Source organism: Thermobia domestica, chromosome 16 (genome assembly GCF_964235325.1).
Source record: "Thermobia domestica chromosome 16, izTheDome1.hap1.1, whole genome shotgun sequence".
NCBI classification, from domain to species: Eukaryota; Metazoa; Arthropoda; class Insecta; order Zygentoma; family Lepismatidae; genus Thermobia; species Thermobia domestica.
Window position 1 is genome coordinate 88,578,283 of NC_137469.1, and position 19,052 is coordinate 88,597,334.

Consider the following 19,052-nt stretch of genomic DNA (forward strand, 5'->3'; position numbering starts at 1 on the left):
GAAATGATATGTCTCTTTTAGTCATCCGACCAAACGAGATAAAGTGAAATGAACCTTCTCATTACATCTAGTAGCATGAAGTAAATATAGCTGCTAAATATTTTTCTTGTTTTCAACCTAAAGTTATATCTGCCTAATTAATTTAACGAACTTCCTAGCTTAACACTGCACACATCATTACACAATTTCGAACGTTTATACTATGTTACACAGTTGTGCCTCGAATAAAAAAAAAAAAAAATTTCAGGCAACACAATTGAGCGTCCTAGTCTAAATCATTGTATGTTTTTCCCAATTGGTTTATACTATAAACTACTCTTGTAATCTACTCTTGTAATTCAACGTTAAAGCGCTTCACGCTATTCTTGTTCAAGTGTATTTAATGTTAAATTTCTTTCATTTATAGTTAAATAAAATTAGTAGCCTGAGACAATCACCTTTGACACGTATATCTATAATGGTACCCAGTACAGCAAAGACCATTGTACTTAGCAAATCAGTAAACTCACAAAATCTTAATTTTCTTTATAATACTAGAAGTTGTACTCATGATCGGTTCGAAGTCATGCTTAATAATATGGTTAGGAATTGGTTTTTTTTTTTAAAAAAAAAAAAACAAAAATTATAAAATAAAATATATATATTATGGTGAGTTAATAACTATAAGCTAGAAGGAATCAAGGGTTGTAAGGTTTCATCCTACAGCGTTTTAATCTAAGAGTTGTTAATGAAATTGAGTAACATTTATACGTACTATAGTTAGTTATGTCACATGAAATCTTACAATCACGCTCTCTTGCAGTTTAGTCGTGCATAATCTCCAATCCCTCAAGAAAGTTTGTTGTTAGTTCCTAACGCCTGACGTAAGGCCAATTCTATATTAACCCTTTAACTCCCAGCAACTTGCCTTGGACAACCGTTTCTGTAACCGAATAAAAATGCCAGAAAGATAACTTTCGACATTTTTTTTTTTGTTTGCTTTTTTTTTTTTTACCGAGGTCGGCGGATAACTGTTACACAGTTGTGCCTCGAAGTCCTAGGCCGGACTCCAAATTATAGGGCGAGACGCCCGCGCGTTTCAAATTGTGTGTGCAGTAAGGGAAAAAAGGAATAGGGAGAACGGAGTCAGGTGAGGTCCAGATTGAATTATCAACCTGATGCCTCATTGACACCAAACCACACGCATGAAATAGTGGTATGACCCTAGCTTTGATTTTACTCAGATCACAGAGCTGGGTCCTAGAGGCAATAGTTAGGGAACACCACGAGAGCAATAAAGATATGAAATCTATTATGTAGTTAGAACCAGGTATAAAACAAAAACTGTAAAAAGAAATGTAAAATAGGAATTTCAATCCCGGCGTGATAGAGAAGAAATCATAGAAATACTAGAAGTCTTAACCACTATTGAGCATGCGCGTGAAGAAGTCTCTCCCATGCTCGAGGAGGCTCGTGACGTCGCCTTCGAGCTACGTCAGAAAAGGCAGAAATGCGTGGGACGAAGCGCCTTTATAAGCGAGGCTTGTCTGCCGCACCGGTTGATTCTACGGACGGACGACTAACAGTGAACTTCGCTTGGGTTCGGGACACTCTTCATAAAAATCAGGTATGTGCTAATTTTTTCTAAGTTCCCCCTCCACACGGGATGAGCACTTTGAGATTGTCTAGTGATCAATATGAGTTTTATTTTCAAGTCCCATCAATCTGAGACCACATTCCCTCTTCGAGACTTAACATGTTTTCCTTTCGGGCCAATGCAAGTTGCGATGTACAGAGTTCACACTTTACTATTTTCAATAACTCGCGGTTTAGCGTAAAAACCTTCTAGCACCCATTGAGTATAATAGCGTTGTGCTCCCACTGAATAATGTAGAAAAACTTCCAAGTTGTAACTCCAAGTAACCGATTTTGTTAAATTCATCTGTATTCTTATTTTTATTTTTTTTTAATAAAAAGTAAAGTGAAATGGTCTCTTTGATTCAGTCAAGCTATCCCACCTAGTTAGATTCAACTCACAGTCTTCAAGTGTTACCTGGGTTTCGATTTCCAGTACCAAGCTCTACCACTTTAGTACGCTTTCTCATCATCTTCGAACCAGTGGGCCAACGACGTTTCGAGACCGAGGCTAAAAGAGAGTTGGACTCCAAACCAACCTTGTAATACTGGGTGGAAAGTGAAGAAGTGATCTCAATTACGATTTCACAAAAGAAGGTGTACACAATTGCTACGCCAATCCCAGAACCAAAACATCATATATAACAACTATATGTGCACTACACACACACATCACACAGTTTTTAATTTTTATGATACAGACGTATATCCGTGATTATATATCCATATATATATATATATATATATATATATATATATATATATATATATATATATATATATATATATAATTTTATATTACATATAATATTTCTCAACTTTTTCAAAAGAAATATATATATTAATAAATATTCTATGTCACTTTCCTCGTAGTATAAGTATTCGATATATTTTTTAAACAATTCACACACATATCGTCACCATTGTATCCACAGAAAATTGTACAACTTAATTTTGACGCAAAACACCCACACTATACGGCAGAAGCACATGCAGCATATCATTTGTAGAGCTCTATTTGGGGCTATAGTTACTTTGTCTAGAAAGTATCATTGATTTTTTTTTTTTTTTTTTTTTTTTTGTCATCTCGAAACAAACCATAATCTAACGAATTTAGCTATTAATTCATTGCAGATTTGTAAATGCAGACGTGAAAGTAACCTCTTTTAATATGCTCGACGAATACTTCGGTTATTGGCGATAATGAGTGTAAGGACGTGTAAGAGAGACTATTTCGTTTTCCAACCTTTTTGCTTCACATCTTGTACAAAATATCTGACCATGGGCTTTCCTTTTCATTGTACACCATTAACAGTCTGAGATCAAATCCATTGCTTCTGTTACGATTCTATTAATGTTTGCTATTCATTGTCAATATTGCAATGTTCAGAACTTTGCGCGAGCACTTGGACGTTTTTTTTTTTTTTTTTTTTCCAATGCCATGAAGACTTTCCACTATTCTGCTATAAATAAAAAAAATATGAACTAGATATCAACAGTCCTCTTCCATTAAAGACAGTAAGCTTAAAGTTATGTATAATAAGTTGCAGGTTATAAGACATATATGCAATTACCTTACGGGTTAGATGAAAAATTCCGGAAATGTACATCACCTAATAGTTACCTATCAGAAATTTATTCCTTTTGAAATCGCAAAGCATGATACATTTTCAAGTGATGACTTATACAATATGCACGAAGAAGGAGATATCATTATTTAACAAACTACTTTTAGCCGAGATTAGAAAAGAAAAGGTTCACATCTTAGATGACATAGATATGATTCTTTTACTTCTTCATCATCACGCAGGATGTTACATGCGCAGTAAAATCAGCATGGGATTTTCAGCTAAGAAAAGAGTAGAGACGTTTCTGAATCAGTAGATAGGCTAGTCCCCTGGCATTTTAATTAAAGTATTTTGTGATAAATATATACCAAAGAAAACGAAAACATTGCTTGTATTTCTCTATTTTCGTAAAATAACACTATTTCAATTGTTCTGACACAACTATAGTCAGCGCCCGTGTGCTGGGTGCGACAGCGAAGTGGAGATCGGAAACGCTCGGGTTTTAATCGGCTTTTCTCGGGGAAGGGAACAGGGTCCAGCCAGCTAGTCCTCGCAGGGCTGTCAACCGTACCATAATTATGGTACACATCCCATAATTTCAAGTCCTGTACCATGTACCATAGTACTTTCATTATGGTACGCAAAAGTACCATAATCCACGAGATGCGACTGTCTTTTTGCTTCACTTCAATATTGAAAAATTGGACGAATATGGATTTTTTGTATTTTTTTTTTTCCCACAGAATATAAGGTTACAAATATGACACTGGTTTCACTTCCTTTGTATTCTCTGTCTCTACCTTCTGAAGTACGGTACCATAAACATATACTATCCCTGAATGTTTTTATTGCCCTGTTTACCAAAAGGACAACTTTGTTCCACTTTAGAACGAAGTGACTGGAGTGGTTTTCTTTTCGGAAAACAGTTATTGGCAGATGAGGATTCCGTCTGTTCTTTAATACTTGCCTCTGCGCCGCATCAGAAACTAAGAAGGAAAGAAAAAATGCAATTGCAAGGGGACCACTGTATTGTATTGGATTTTTTAAAAAATAACTTTTCTCATGTATTATAGACCTCAGTAGTAATAGGGAGGAGTTTTTACGAAACTTCTTTAGAATGTAATTTTTGTAGTTCAGATTTATCGATGTAAATATATATTTATTTATACATACAAGTTCTGAGCATTACTGGCATCTAAGGCCTTAAGCCCATCGTGTATTAGAGATAACGAATCTGGGTGATCACACTATTCGGGTATGGGAAAGGAAGGAAGCTACCTGAGACCTATATGTTAGGTGCATCCCGTCATTCGTGAGTTTGAATTAGGAGAAACCAGGAAAAGCCTCACTCATAACAATTGTTACGCATCTTTTCGACCGTGTGTTCCAACCAGGAATCGAACGCGGACTGCTCGCACCAAAGGCGAATTATGGTGCACGGGGATACGTAATGCATAGAGCCATTCCATTTCGTGCGTGTTAATGTTACCCAATCTTTTTTTTTTTTAAAGTATAGTACGTGCTTGTTTCATTGGAGTTTCATTCCTTACAGCACAAAGAGATGTAATGTTGAATCTGAGCAAGGATTGGAGCTATCCTGTCTCTAAAAGGTGTAGTGAAAGAGCTGTCTCGTCTAGAAAAAAAGAATGCTGTTTTTACTGGAAGAGTTCTGTTCATCTCGTACTTCACGAAATTTCTGGGCAATACTAGGTGATAAATTTAATCGGGCCAGAACCACACAAAAACCATCGGAAATCAGACCGAGGTTTCAAGCATCTAAGGTAGTAACAGAGATCCTCTGCATATAGCCTATCACCAAACGAGCGTAGAGCAATTGGGAGATCCTGGGTTCAAATCGCGAGACCGACCATTCTGACTGAGGTTTCCCATGGTTTCCTTACTCTCACCATGTGAATGCTAGAATGGCACCTTTAAATAGGGCTAAATAGGTCGTGGCTGACTTTCTTCCAAATTTTCCTTCCCTAGTTATTAGTAGTATTTGAGTGTAAAATATCCCTTCAGTTGCTGCCACTGAAACCTTGGTTATATATAAATATTAAATGGAAGAACAATCCTAAATGAGAGAGGTTAGTTCGCCCAAAACGACTATGTTACTCTGTGCATGTAAAAAGAATTTGACGAGCTGAAATGAATTACAAATAAAGTTATACAACTTTTAAATTTTATGCGAAGTTAACGTTTCTGTAAAGCCACAAAAATTCTGTGTGCATTTTAGCGTTTTCCTGTTAGGTTTTTCATAATGTAGCATGATAAAACTGATAGTCTTGTATGTAATGAATATAGTGCTTCTTCCGTACAAGACGGTGTAGCACTATATATGAAACATTAGCTACTAATTTTCTTCCTTGCATTTGAACCTTGAATAAAGAGATTTGTCAACTCGCTTGTCACTATATCTCGAGTTCTGTCAGTGAGTATTATAGTTATTCTAATTTTACTGCACAATGTAGTCTAGTGCATCATAAACTTGAGACAATTTATTTTGGTCAGATGTTATTGTACCAATACGTAGGAGAAACGACGTTCATGGTATTGTCACATATATATTATTATTATTATTATTATTATTATTATTATTATTATTATTATTATTATTATTATTATTATTATTATATTAATAATAATAAAACTCGAAATAAGTAGCTTTCCAATTGACAAATAAACAAATGGGGGGGGGGGGAATAATAATTACTGTATATCACGCTTGATTTTTGGAGCGTACCATAATACTCTAGAAAATACCATAATATTGACCATCATGCACAATAATTACTAGGTACTTAGTTGGCAGCCCTGAGTCCTCGTGTTATGTTGTCTAAGCTCTAAGCACGGGCGTTCTGTCGTATGCGCGGCCGTTTCAGTCTTGTATTCTGGACCATTGGATTCCTTAATTCTCAAGAAATGCAACAAATAATACCCAATGGTAGAACAACTCCAAGCATTTTCATTTAGACAAAAATGAAAGATTATATACATAATATCAAAACGGATTATTTTGCTTCTTCGAAATAGTTAACTGCATGTAAGACAAGAAACAAATTGTATTGCTGGCCTTGTATTCTGTTCCACATAGAAAAGGACGTGTGGAAGAATGATGGCTTTTGTGACATGAACAATTTTCGCAAACCCAAGTTGCGCCAAGAAAAATGTTATTCACACCTGTCCACAATAACTAAACTGAAAACTTTCGGGAAACCAGAATTGATTTTCAATTGAGCAAGCAATGCAGAAGTTGATTCAAACCGAGAACTAATGAACCGATTCATTTATTCCTCTTGTTTTATGGCAACAAGAGCTATCATTTAGAAGTCATAACAAACAGGAAGATTCTGTCAATTAGGGAAATTATAAAGTAGTAATTCAGTTACTTTCTAAGTACGACACTAAATGGACTTGCAGGGGCGCCTGGAGAAAATTTTCTAGGGAGGGGCCCATCTCCATGGTTGCTATGTTGCGTCTGGTATTTCTGGTATTTAATATACGTGGTTTGCTATATTACGTATACATTTTCGTGAACCAGAGAAAGGTCCGGGCCCCACCCTGCCCTCTCGTTCGGGTGCCCATGTTGACTTGTCATCTTCACAGCATGGACGTGTTTATAGGAACATCAACAGAATTCAGAATTATATTATTAAATGTGTTGGTGAGTAATTTTGGATAAAATTGAGTCAGAAATGAACAATACACTTCTTACAGCAATAATGTTGGACAAAACTACGGACATTGCAAAGATCTCTCAACATTCAATCGGTACGTGAAAGACGGCAATTCATGAAAGATTTATTTGTTTTGCAGATGTTACTAGTGATTGCACTGTGACTGCTTTAAGTGAGCATGCTTTCCAAATTCTCTCTCAGCATGGATGGAGCTGCCACATTTTCTGGACATTTGAACGGTTTACAATCTTTTGTGAAAAGGTGTTTGAGTGCACTCACCATACACTGCTATCATCACAGACTCAATCTCGTTGTTCCAAAGTCTGTTAATCACATCAAGGAATGTAAAATATTTTTTTTTTTTTAGAATAAGTGGCGTTCCAAATTTCTTTTCATATTCATCGAAATGCTGTAACGCGCTTGCTGAATCAGAAGTAACTAAGCGATTTCCAACGGTTGCCACTATAAGATGGAATTACAATTCAAAAATTGTGTATGCAGTAAACGAAAATCAAATAGAACTCTTACGGTGTTCTGAGAACATTGTAGAAGATTCAGATAATTGCGACACCGAAGCTTTCATGACTACAAAAAAAGAAAAAATGTGTGAGTTATCAGTGAAGGATTTCGATTTTGCATTTCTACTAAAAGTTTTCAGCCATTTTTTTTTTTTTCGCGCACGGATATACTATTCAACATTCTTTAAAGTAAAACCTTGGATGTGAAATATTGCATCCAAAAAGTACAAAAAATGGTATCTTAACTTAGAAATGTAAGAAACGATTTTGAAGACTTAGAGAAAAGTAGAATTGGATGACAACGGGAACCTTCTAATAAAAGACGTAAAGTAGATGACTGAACAGATTCAGAAATTAAATATGTGCGTATCTTCAATGACATTATTGATACTGTGATTTCAAGATCTCAGTGAGTTACAATTTCTTGAGCTGTTAGATTTAAAGAATTTTCAGTGCTTGAAATCTCGATTTCCTGATTGCTTGCTTTTGACCCTTCAATCAATTTACGTTTTTTTTTTTTTTTTTAATTTTAACAATTTGCGGAGTGAATTAATATAGGTTTACAGACTCTTAGATTTTTCAAATAAAACTATGACTGAAATTATCCATTTCTTGAAAGAAAGAGGCTTGGTAGAAGAAGCGTTTACAGAAACATATAAATTGTCTTATTTGGTGTCAACAATACTACTCAGGACCTCCACTCTACAGCACACATCTCTTCGAACCTAGTCCCCTGTGAGAAAAGTCACGGCACGCCACTGGTTGCATTGTAGGCAATACAGAATGAAATATTAAAACAATAGTAACGAAAGCAACGAAATTTATCGCAGCTTTTATGGTGTACAATTTAAAGGAAAGACATGCCAGACGTTCGGTGTAGAATGTGGAGCTAAAAAATCGAAATACCAGAAATCTCTCTTACACCTCTTTACAATCATTACCAGCAACAAGTGAGGCATTCATCGAGCATAAATAGAAAACCTTACTTTCAGAGTTGTATTTGCGAATTTGTAATGGATCAGTCCCTACCTTTGATAAATTCATTAGAATATGAGTGGTTTCAAGATGATACAAGAAAATTCTTACAATCAGTGACCAGGGGTGGCTCTATAATGAAATCACAAAATCACGTGCCTTCGCAATTAATAATAAGAAAAATATTTTTTTTAAATATAAACAATTATGGAACTTTATTCTTGCATATCAATAAAGAAAGACGGAACAAAAATTTTATAGTTATTTTAGTATGGAGTCTTCAACCCTGATTGATGTCCATAAGAGATATGGCAACTTAGATTAAATCATCATCATCATCATGTTACTATCTGTTTACATATCCCATTTGGTTCTTCCTAGTGCACGCTGATTTCACAGAGCAATCCTTTAAACGCCTGGCCTTACGTACAATGTAATCACATATGTTTCATGACAGAAAAAATTTCCTTTCCTGCTTCCTTGCGGTAGGGAAGAGGGAAGGAAATATGGTGGAACCATAGTCTAAGCTCTATCGCTCGTTGCATGGAAAGAAGAAGACAGTAGAAGGAGAAATTCGTTCTGCTTCTCACGAGAGAATGAATTATTCATATTGTTTCAAGTGCGATTCTACTCAATAGATTGTCGATGAAGAATTGTTTGCTTTACGACGCGCATATATAAATTATTATGAAGGGAAAAGCACATTTTTAAAATGCATTTTAGGGTTTCAGAATCTAATAACATCCTATCTATATGTACTTTTTTCTCAAGCATTTAAAGAACGAATGAATACTCTTGAAGTACACTTTAAACTGATTTACTATGAAATGCTACTGTAAAACATTTATGCAAAGATCACAGGCAAATATGTATGACTGCACTACGGACTTCAAATAGACAACTATAAAATATTAATAAGTAAAGAATAGCAAAATGTCGAAAATTGAAAATTTCAAACTTAACAATGAAATAGGCTACATTAAGCTTTCTCAACTTATTTCATATTTCACTCTCTTTTATAATATAGAACAATATGTATCAACTTTGCTCACTAATTTATTAAACAGAAATTAAAGTCTAACAGTTACTGATGATTTAGGGCGATGATGTTTCGTTAACTATACTATATATTGTCTTCTTGGTAATGTCATAATGAAGAACTTGATGAGGATATATTTGTTTATCAGTTTCATCTTAATAGGTTGTGAGGCAGAGGCGGATCCAGGACGGACTTCTGGGGGGGGGCGGTGGGTTGTAATACTGCTAGTTAGAGCTACTATTAAGAGCTCCCAAACTCTGAAATGGGTTTTATTTATATATAAAATTTTAAAAAATCCTCTTCCGGGGGAAGGGGGGGAAATTGCCCCGATTGCACCTCTGGATACGCCACTGTTGTGAGGTTATCGTACAGCGCAAATTTTTAGGCTTACAGATTCTTCTTTTTTTTTCCGATTGCTCAAAAACTATATCAGCTTGTTCTGCTATTTTTTATTTTTATTTTTGTTCAACGATAATAGTATTGTTGAATTCATTTATTCATAATAATAATAATAATAATAATAATAATAATAATAATAATAATAATAATAATAATAATAATAATAATAATAATAATAATAATAATAGTAATAATAGATTTACGTACTATATACTGTATGTAAAAAGAATAATGTTAATTAAAAGATTGTATCTATTATTGTTTGTCCATAGCCCCGGAACCTTCTTCAGCAGCTATGCGGAATCAAAATTTCACTATGTAGCAACGTCGCAGATTAACTTGGAACCATTAGCATTGTTCTTCGAATCCATCAAGCAGTTACACCGATTGTCATGCAAATAAATGATGCTAGCATCAACATCTATCGACTTTAACTGTCATCTGGAAAGAATCAATGTACTATTTGATAGATTGGTAGATTCTTCACTGTGATTCTTTTTTCTGCGACGTTGCCACATAGTGCAATTCGCTTCTCTAGAGAGAATCCGAAAGGTGTTTTGGGAAATGAATTTAGTGAATGAGTTGTCAGAAACTAATCGCAACATAAACACATACAGGCTAAAAAGTACATTAGAAATACTTTCGCTAATTATTTTTTCGAGTATCTGGAGTATCGAGTATCGAGTATTTTATCGAGTATTATTTTATCGAAATATTTACTTCCCGTTTCGAATCTACTGTACGTTTAAAACAAAAACTTACATCACACTTGTTATGCAGGGTTGCCAACTAAGGACACTATCACAAACATCGAAAAATAACCAAATTTTGAAGGATCCTTCGAAAAAAAGTCAAATTTTCAATTCCTTGTGGCTATGATTTTACTTGTTCGAATAATTCATATAATGACCGTAGTATTGGACGCTAAAATGCTTTGGATGTGCATTGCCTCGTCTGTGTCACTTTCGTTATTACTGCTGTACAGTCCACCAAAATTTGGATATTTGTGGTACTGTACCGCCCTTACTTTGCAACATCGAATCACAGAAGTTATCTTACAAGTTTTCGTTTAACATATACATTTGAAATATGTAATGACTTGACGTAGTACTATTGAAAAAAAAAACTTTATGTTGGACTGGCAACAATGTTAACCTGGTGGTATCAAAAAGTATGTCAAACAGTGTCTGCCTGCTGTCATTTGCGTTTTTTCTTTCGTCTATTAGTGTAAAAGTTACAAGGAAGTAGCGAGATAAATGGTCCACCTATACATGAACCTTTTTGCTTTGAATCACTCATACTATAATTTTTCAAAGTATTGTGTGTATATATATATATATACTTAGAAAATTATAGTATGAGTGATTCAAAGCAAAAAGGTTCATGTGAACATGGGTCCGAGTTTGAACGATAATAGATACGAATAGAAATGAAAATGAAGTAGAAAAACGTAAACAAAATCAGTTTCATGTAAAACGTGGAAATATAAGAGTAACTGTGAAAGTTAATGCTAGAAAAACATGATAATACTTATTATTGCATTACTTTGTGGTGTAATGGTAATTAGTACATGATAATTAAGTCCTTAAGAAGCAAGTAATTAATGGTAAAAAAAAATACAATATTAACGCATACTGGTCAGTAGTAGCACGAACAATTGATCACAAGCAGGTGAAAAGGACACATAGCAGGCCACAACAGACTTTGAAAAATGTCACCACCAACATCTATGCATGTCTGTACGCGTTGAAGGACATCTGGTATTGCGTTACGAAGCTCTTGTGATATTCGCTTTAATTCAACAGCATTCATACTACAAACTTCCATTCCATCCCTTGTATTCACCCTTTCCCGGTAAACCCCTTGTTTCATCCACTCCCATAAACAGAAATCAAGAGGGATGAGATTAGGAGAACGAGGTGGCCAAGCAACCAGACTACCGCGATCAATCCATCGATTAGGGTAGGTGGCATTAAAGTACCGAATGATTAACCGATTGGCATGAGCCGGTGCTCGGTTATGCTGCAAGATGAGGTTCCGCCTTATATACAAAGGAACATTGTCTAACTGGTCCGTCAAAGTATTTTGTAACAGATGAAGGTACCGCTGTACATTCATGCATTCATGAAGGATAAGGGGCCAACAGGAATGTCGCCAACCATTCCACACCACATATTTATGAAAAATCTGCCTTAGTACCCCGTGACAAGGGTTATATTAGGAATTTCGAGCCGAAGTGTATCTTATATGATTATTATTCACATAGGTACGAGTGAAGATCATTTCATCAGTGTAAAAATGTATGGCACTTGTACTGCATTGTGTAGTAACCAATGAAAAAATTGAAGCCGGGAAGTGTAATCAGCAGGATGAAAGTGCTGCACCGGTTGGTAATGAAATGAATACGAATTGTTCGCATGTAGTGTCCGCTACAGATGGGTGCGTGGAATACCCATACATATTGACATTCGTCTAGTAGTTGTGGTAGAACTTCGTTGCACAAGAACAATTGTTTTTTTCCTGTTCTTTTACAGATTGTCTGATTTTACATTCGGAAGTCACTTTAGCACTGGGAATTGTTCCATGCTCTCTCAATGCACGAAACGTATTAGTAAACATTGTCTTATTTGGTGTTTTGGGTAATGAAACAAGCCTCCTGTATACTTCAACAGTCGCGTGAGTACTTCTATCACAAAACCTGTACACAAACACCATGTCCACATGTTCCTCATTTATCTGTGGATATCATTTTACGGTAACTGTGTGTGAAATGCTTCCGAAATAATCCAGATAACAACAGCTCAAAATGAGCACATGTTCCAGCTACACACTCTCACAACACTGTAGGTGTGACGCTTCAATTAGTAACTGTGTTACGTGTGCTGCTACCTGTTGGCAATCTTGCGACCTCAGTATGAAACATTTCTAGTCGACAATCATTTTAACAGATATGAGCCTCGAATCTATTTTTGTCAGGGAACATAATGGCTTACTTACTAGCTACTACGTAGCTTTTACCAACTTCAATAAATTATTTATTTCCAATACATGAAGTGCATTGATCTTGGTGGTGGTACTTTTATTTCTGTTCATATCTCAGTTATCGCTCAAAATGCACCCATGTTCATATGAACTTTTTTTCTTGCTTAGAATTACTCATTCACGCATACTTACTACCATTTTACAAAGTATTGCCACTTCATCCTGGAATGGAAGTAACATTTTGAGAAAATTCACGCGGTAGATGTGGTCAACCATTCTACAATGGCAATTTTTTTTTTTTCTTGGTGAGCTTTCTGCAGTGAGGTTGAGGGTGTATCACCGGTTAAGTTAGAGAATTTCGCCAATATCTTGAGGTACGTGTTGAGAAACAATGTGGAGGAACACATACCTGTTTCTCGAATGAGCAAAGCATAGAGTAGGGACTGTTTGATGTAATAAGAATATAAAATCTTTGACAAGGGTAGAGTAATTGCATGCTGTTGATAGATTTGATATGTATGTTAATCTGGAAATGCCCAGACCGCAGGATGCTATTGCATGATTGTAAAAGATCCAGGCGGATTTGACTTAGTAATTATTGGGACTGAAGGAATAGTTCTAGTGCTGGTTGATCGTAGAGCAGTTTTTTTTTTTTTTTTTTTTTTTCATCCTATAAGTAGCTTCGCGTATAAAGGAGTTATGCGAGTGTCCTTGATTAGTCATTTTCAAATATAAAATTGCTCATGGTTAGGACAAATTGGACAACTTGAATTAGGATTTGTGTATTCAGTTTTTGAGTCCTGGCGCATGTATTTAGAAATCGTTTAACGGCGCTGAGACATGGTTAATTGATATATTAAGATGTAGTGAATTTAGGTGTATGGAGCTTAGAGAAGATAGAGAAGTGTAATGGGAGAGACCAAATATGGGATTGGAGGCGGTAGTCGTGGAAACCAGACATGTGTTTAGTGAGCTACCAAAACTGAAAACAACGGATCTTTCTGGCTTGTCGAGTTTGTGGAATTTTAGGGAAAAGATAAAACTTAGAGGTTTTTGATGTTTTGGAGGAATCTGCAAAAAAGAGGAAGATGCCTCATGATAAGCCTACAAGTACATCATGGTTAGTTAAGTAAAATTGAATTTTAGTAGATAACCATTGTTAATAATCTTTGGACATAAAGTTGCTGTAGGCCTTTGTAACGGTAGTCGGAGTTCATGATCACTGTGGTACAGAATTTTTCCGTGAACTAGATGATGTTGGTAAGATGAGAACATAGCACCACTCTGCTCGTATTCCGTCTTTGGATTTGCATCAACAATACTTGATAGTTCTGCAGAACATCCCCATCTACTCTGCCAGAACAAGCAACACATCACAACGGTATCATTGACCATACTTTCCGCGTAAGTATATCGAATTCTTCCCCAAGATTCTCTTATGCCTCTCAGAAATAGATGGAAAGACACATTATTATCTTATTGGCAAAATAGTATCTGGCTTTAGCTGTCTATATACCTCGCTACACTCACTCCGTTTACCAAACTTTATTGTAACCAATGTTTTTTTTATTATAGTTTACAATTATTTTTCCTACTTACTTTTCTTTCTGAATTATCTCCCATCTTTTATTTATTATTTTTTAATTATTATTTCACATCATCCCGAATGTATGCTTATCCATAATGACAATTTTCTTTGTAGTGAAAAAATGTTCTTGTTTCTCGTATCTTTGATAGACTTTCGTAGCGAGCAGCTATTCTTTACACCTTTAAGGCGTGAAATCTCCTTTTCTTCTTTGTTCCCAAAACGGCAATTCTATTCACTTTAAAGTTCACAGTGAATTGAGTGTTGACCAAATTCGAAATTTTGACGAGACTGAGTTGATCAATTTGTCATCACAGAAGTGAGCTGAACGAGCTAGGGAATTGCAATTTCCAACCCCTTTGTTACGGTCACAGTCAAATGGATGATGCACATAGTTTTTGTCAACATACTTATGGGTGAACAGCTGCACTTCGATTGAAAGCAGTTTTTTCATTGAATGAATTACACCCAAAAGTCTTAAACATATTTTGGGTGTTCAAAAAATGGCACCCATGGACGACAGAAAACTATTTTATAAGTCAAAATAAAACGAAAATGCTACATATTGTTATACTCTAGGTGGCATCCTTCAAACGTTACGCCAATTAAAAATTTGGTGATGTAACGTCGTAGATGAATATTGTGCCAAGACCTCTTTTACGAATCCATCAAATAGTTACATTGGCTCCTTCCAGATTGTAGTTAAAGCCACTAGATGTTGATATTAACCCTATCCATTACCATCCAGTGGCGACTTTAGTGGGTAGGCCGGGTAAGCGCAGGTCTACCCAAAAAATTTGAAAAATATATAACCGCTAAAAGATACAATAAACAGTAAATATGTTTTCCACTATTTATATTAATAGTAGATAATTATTTAACAAATAGCATCAACCACTGCTGTAAAAGTAATTTCCTACTGTCATTAATCGATCAAATGTATCTATGTATCCATAAGCGAGGGAGTGGGCCTACCCAAAATTAAAATCCTAAAGCCGCCCCTCAAGTTATGTATGTGAAAAGAAATAAACACAGTCACTTGGTAACAGAGAAGCAAACAAATAAAATATATATGCACTTTTTTTTTTTTTTTGTTTGTTTTTTGTTTGGAGCATGATATAACTTGTACTGATGTTAATGGGTGGGGTTAGTATCAACGTCTACCGGTTTTTATTATTATCTGATGAGAATTGATGTAATTGCTTATGGCTTCATAAAGTAATGCTGCTAATGGTTTCAAGTTAATCTGCAACGTTGCCATATTGTCAAATTTTTGGTTGATGCTAGCGTCTGAAGGAGTTCCCGGAGGGTGTATCATTATGTAATTTGTTTTATTTTTACCTGTAGAATAGTTTTCTGTGGCCCGTAGGCACCATTTATAGAACACCTGAAATATATAGATAGCTGAATGAAAGGATACAAGTCTCATTACAATCCATGTACTAATCTTGCACATTTCACATTTAAAAGCCAATGACATGCATTCTGTATCCCTTTTCCAATTATGATTTATATTGAGTAATCACCTAGAACCGAACAGCATCTTCCAACGGGACACTGCCACCATAATCAGTCACGACGAACAAAATACCTCCTGGAATCTTGAGACGCCATTTGTCAATGGAGTCACCTGGCTTAAATTAGAAAAAATACAAAAAGAAAATATTTTTGCCTCAAATTGATTTGATTTCGGAAAACGTTCATGAGTACGTACACATGGGGATTTTTTGGACTATTAAAATTTGCGTATAACTAAAGTTTTGTACACTTTTGTGCAATTTTTAGAAATACAAATTACATTCTTTAAAAATGCTATTTTTCGATAAGTATCCTTCATATTAAGGTTTTACAAATCTTGTCAACCAAAAGCAATAGCTCTTTTATTTTTTTGTTTATTTAAACATAATATATGTATCACATTACTCTTATCTGTATGTTGTGTAAGCTTGTAATAACATTTAATGTATATCGTTGCAGGAAATGGGGTAACGTGAACGAAAAGGACTATGAATTTTATAAGAGTTTTCTGATCAAAGTTGCCAATCTCTCCTACTACACTATTGACGAGTTCAAGAACATAGAAAGTGAACCACTATACAAAAACCTGCCAAAGGAAAATCTCAAAGAAGTTCTCTACGAGGTAAAAATTAAAATTTTGGGATTCTTAAATATCGTTAGTACAATAGTTCAAGACAGAGTATAATATTTAAGTGAAATATAGAAACCGTTTGGCACATTTTTCTTAATTAAATGACATGACTAAGCTTGGTTAAATGATTTGGCTCAACATTGTACGTCTACAATTAGTAGCTTATTCCTTTGCTGTGTTTCGGTAATTTTATAGTATTTGACCAACACATAATTTAATGTTAATTAAGATCACATGAATATATAACTTTAGTGTATTCGTCGTTTTTTGAACTTGAAATGACTGTAAATGAAAGCTTCTTTCGAAACTTCTTTTGCTAAAACAAGTACATTAATACTGCAAGATTAGTCATGTCATTTAGTTATTTATATACGATTTAGGTTTGCAATAAATCAGTTTAATTAGTTCTAAGTCGATTCGTTTATAACCAGAGGAAGATTATAGGCAGATACGGAAATGTCACAATTGTTTCTTATTCGAAACACTGTTCTTTTAATCTCGAAATGAATTTCATTTTTAATGTTGTCAAATTTGGAAATAATTTACTTCTGAATTTTTGGTCTATTATGTGCTTTTGTGCTCTTTCGATGCATTAAAAATCTGGTTCAGTGCGTTCAATCAGTCACTCTGCAGTAAATTATGGCAAAGAGATACGTAGAAACACTCCACTACAGTAAATGTTGAGAATGGTTTGACTTAGCTTGAGGGCACACGTCAATTGTCCTACATATTTTTACGAATACTCCAAGTATAGATCAGTGATCGGTAAGTTGTATGTATCTTATATGTGATAGGTCTCTCAGTATTTTGATAGTTTTAGATCGATCCTGACATTGTTCAACGAATGTTGTTGAACCACTTTTAAATGAGTAGAGTTTCACATGTTTTCTACACTTGTCACTTACACGAAACAAATGTTCCACCAAAAAATATTTGTTGCTCCATTGTTAACATTGTAGCACACACACCGACGATACTCGATGTCCAACACACCTTTAAGTGTAACAACGGTTATAATGTAACGCGAATCGTCTTTATTGTGCAGTATACGTCTCAATTGAGTTGAAAGGTAAATTCTAATTTCGTTTCTGTCTGTGTTGGGCATTTGCATAACATAACACACATACACACACACACACACACACACACACACACCAGAAGAAAAAGTAAATATTTCAATTCTTTTCTCACAATACCTGTGTCCACTGCGGAGCTACTTTTTGAACCCACTGTAGTATCAGTAGCTACTACCCAGTCAATAAACTGTAGGGTATTCAGTCTATAAATGGTTGTAGCTAGTGAAAAAGATTTTCAGGAAAATTTTGAAACGGAAATTTTCCGTTTCATAAAAAGTTATTGTATCGTAAGCTTTATTTGTAATGAAAATTCCATGAAAAAAGAGTTATATAAAGTGAAAAATTTAACATTTCGATTCTGGAAAAATATGTTCGATCAATGTAGTGTACTTTTACCATAGAATTTATTTTTGATCATAGAAAGTTATAATATCGACGATTTATCAGTTTCATGTGCGAAATACAATGATTTCTCATAACTTTAATACTTTTTTTTACATTTACATAGTTCCATCATATAAATAAGTAGGGTTAATACAAATTATCTACTGTAAGTTTTTCATTACCAAAAATTCCAAAGTTTAATTGAAGTAGCTCATTGAAACAAATACTTAAAATTTTCAGGAAATAATATATATATATATATATATATATATATATATATATATATATATATATATATATATATATATATATATATATATATATATATATATATATATATGCAGAAAAAGTAAATTCTAATTACTAATAAAAAGGTTGAATTTGAAGATGTTCATCCACTTTCTTTACAGTATATAAAAAAAGTACGAAGCTACAAGCTGCAATAAGTAACTTCTTATTAATTTATAAAGTAAAAAGATATTTCTTCCTCTTTGGTTATATGCATATTTTTCTACTATATTAATATCTTCTTTCATTATTCTTTTATACAATTTGTATATAATAATTATAGTTATTTAATTATTTTCAATACAAAGTTGTTTTCTGACTACATTTTTAGAACTAAATATATATATATATATATATATATATATATATATATATATATATATATATATTTGGTCTAGGAATTAATTCGTGCGGTTGGTATGCACACATTGAAGCTGTAGTACAAACACAAAATACATAAATACCTTAAGAAAAATATTGTCCATCGCTAGCCACCACTTTCGCCCATCTGTCAGGCAATGTACGGATTCCGTGGCGAAAGAAGTCCTCATCCTTGGAAGCGATCCAGTCAGAGACCCATGTTTCGATATCTTCTGAAGAAGTAAACCGCTGTCCAATCAAATCGTTGTTCATGCAATCGAACAAGTAGTAGTCCGAAGGAGCAACGTCTGGTGAATACGGCGGGTGGGGTAAAACTTCCCATCCGACATTTTCTAAATAGGGTTTGACCGGTTTTGCGACATGTGGGCGAGCGTTATCATGTTGAACAATAAGTTTATCATGTCTGTTCTCCCATTC

At 34.5% G+C, this 19,052-nt stretch overlaps 1 protein-coding gene across 1 annotated transcript in view; it reads left to right on the forward strand.

The window, feature by feature from the left end:
- ppk23 (amiloride-sensitive sodium channel pickpocket 23) overlaps positions 1-19,052 on the forward strand; it is a 133,878-nt gene that overhangs the window by 61,740 nt on the left and 53,086 nt on the right. Inside the window, exon 3 of the mRNA XM_081742728.1 lies at positions 16,335-16,497. Within this exon, the coding sequence (XP_081598854.1) occupies positions 16,335-16,497 (163 nt within the window). The remainder of the gene's footprint in view (positions 1-16,334; positions 16,498-19,052) is intronic.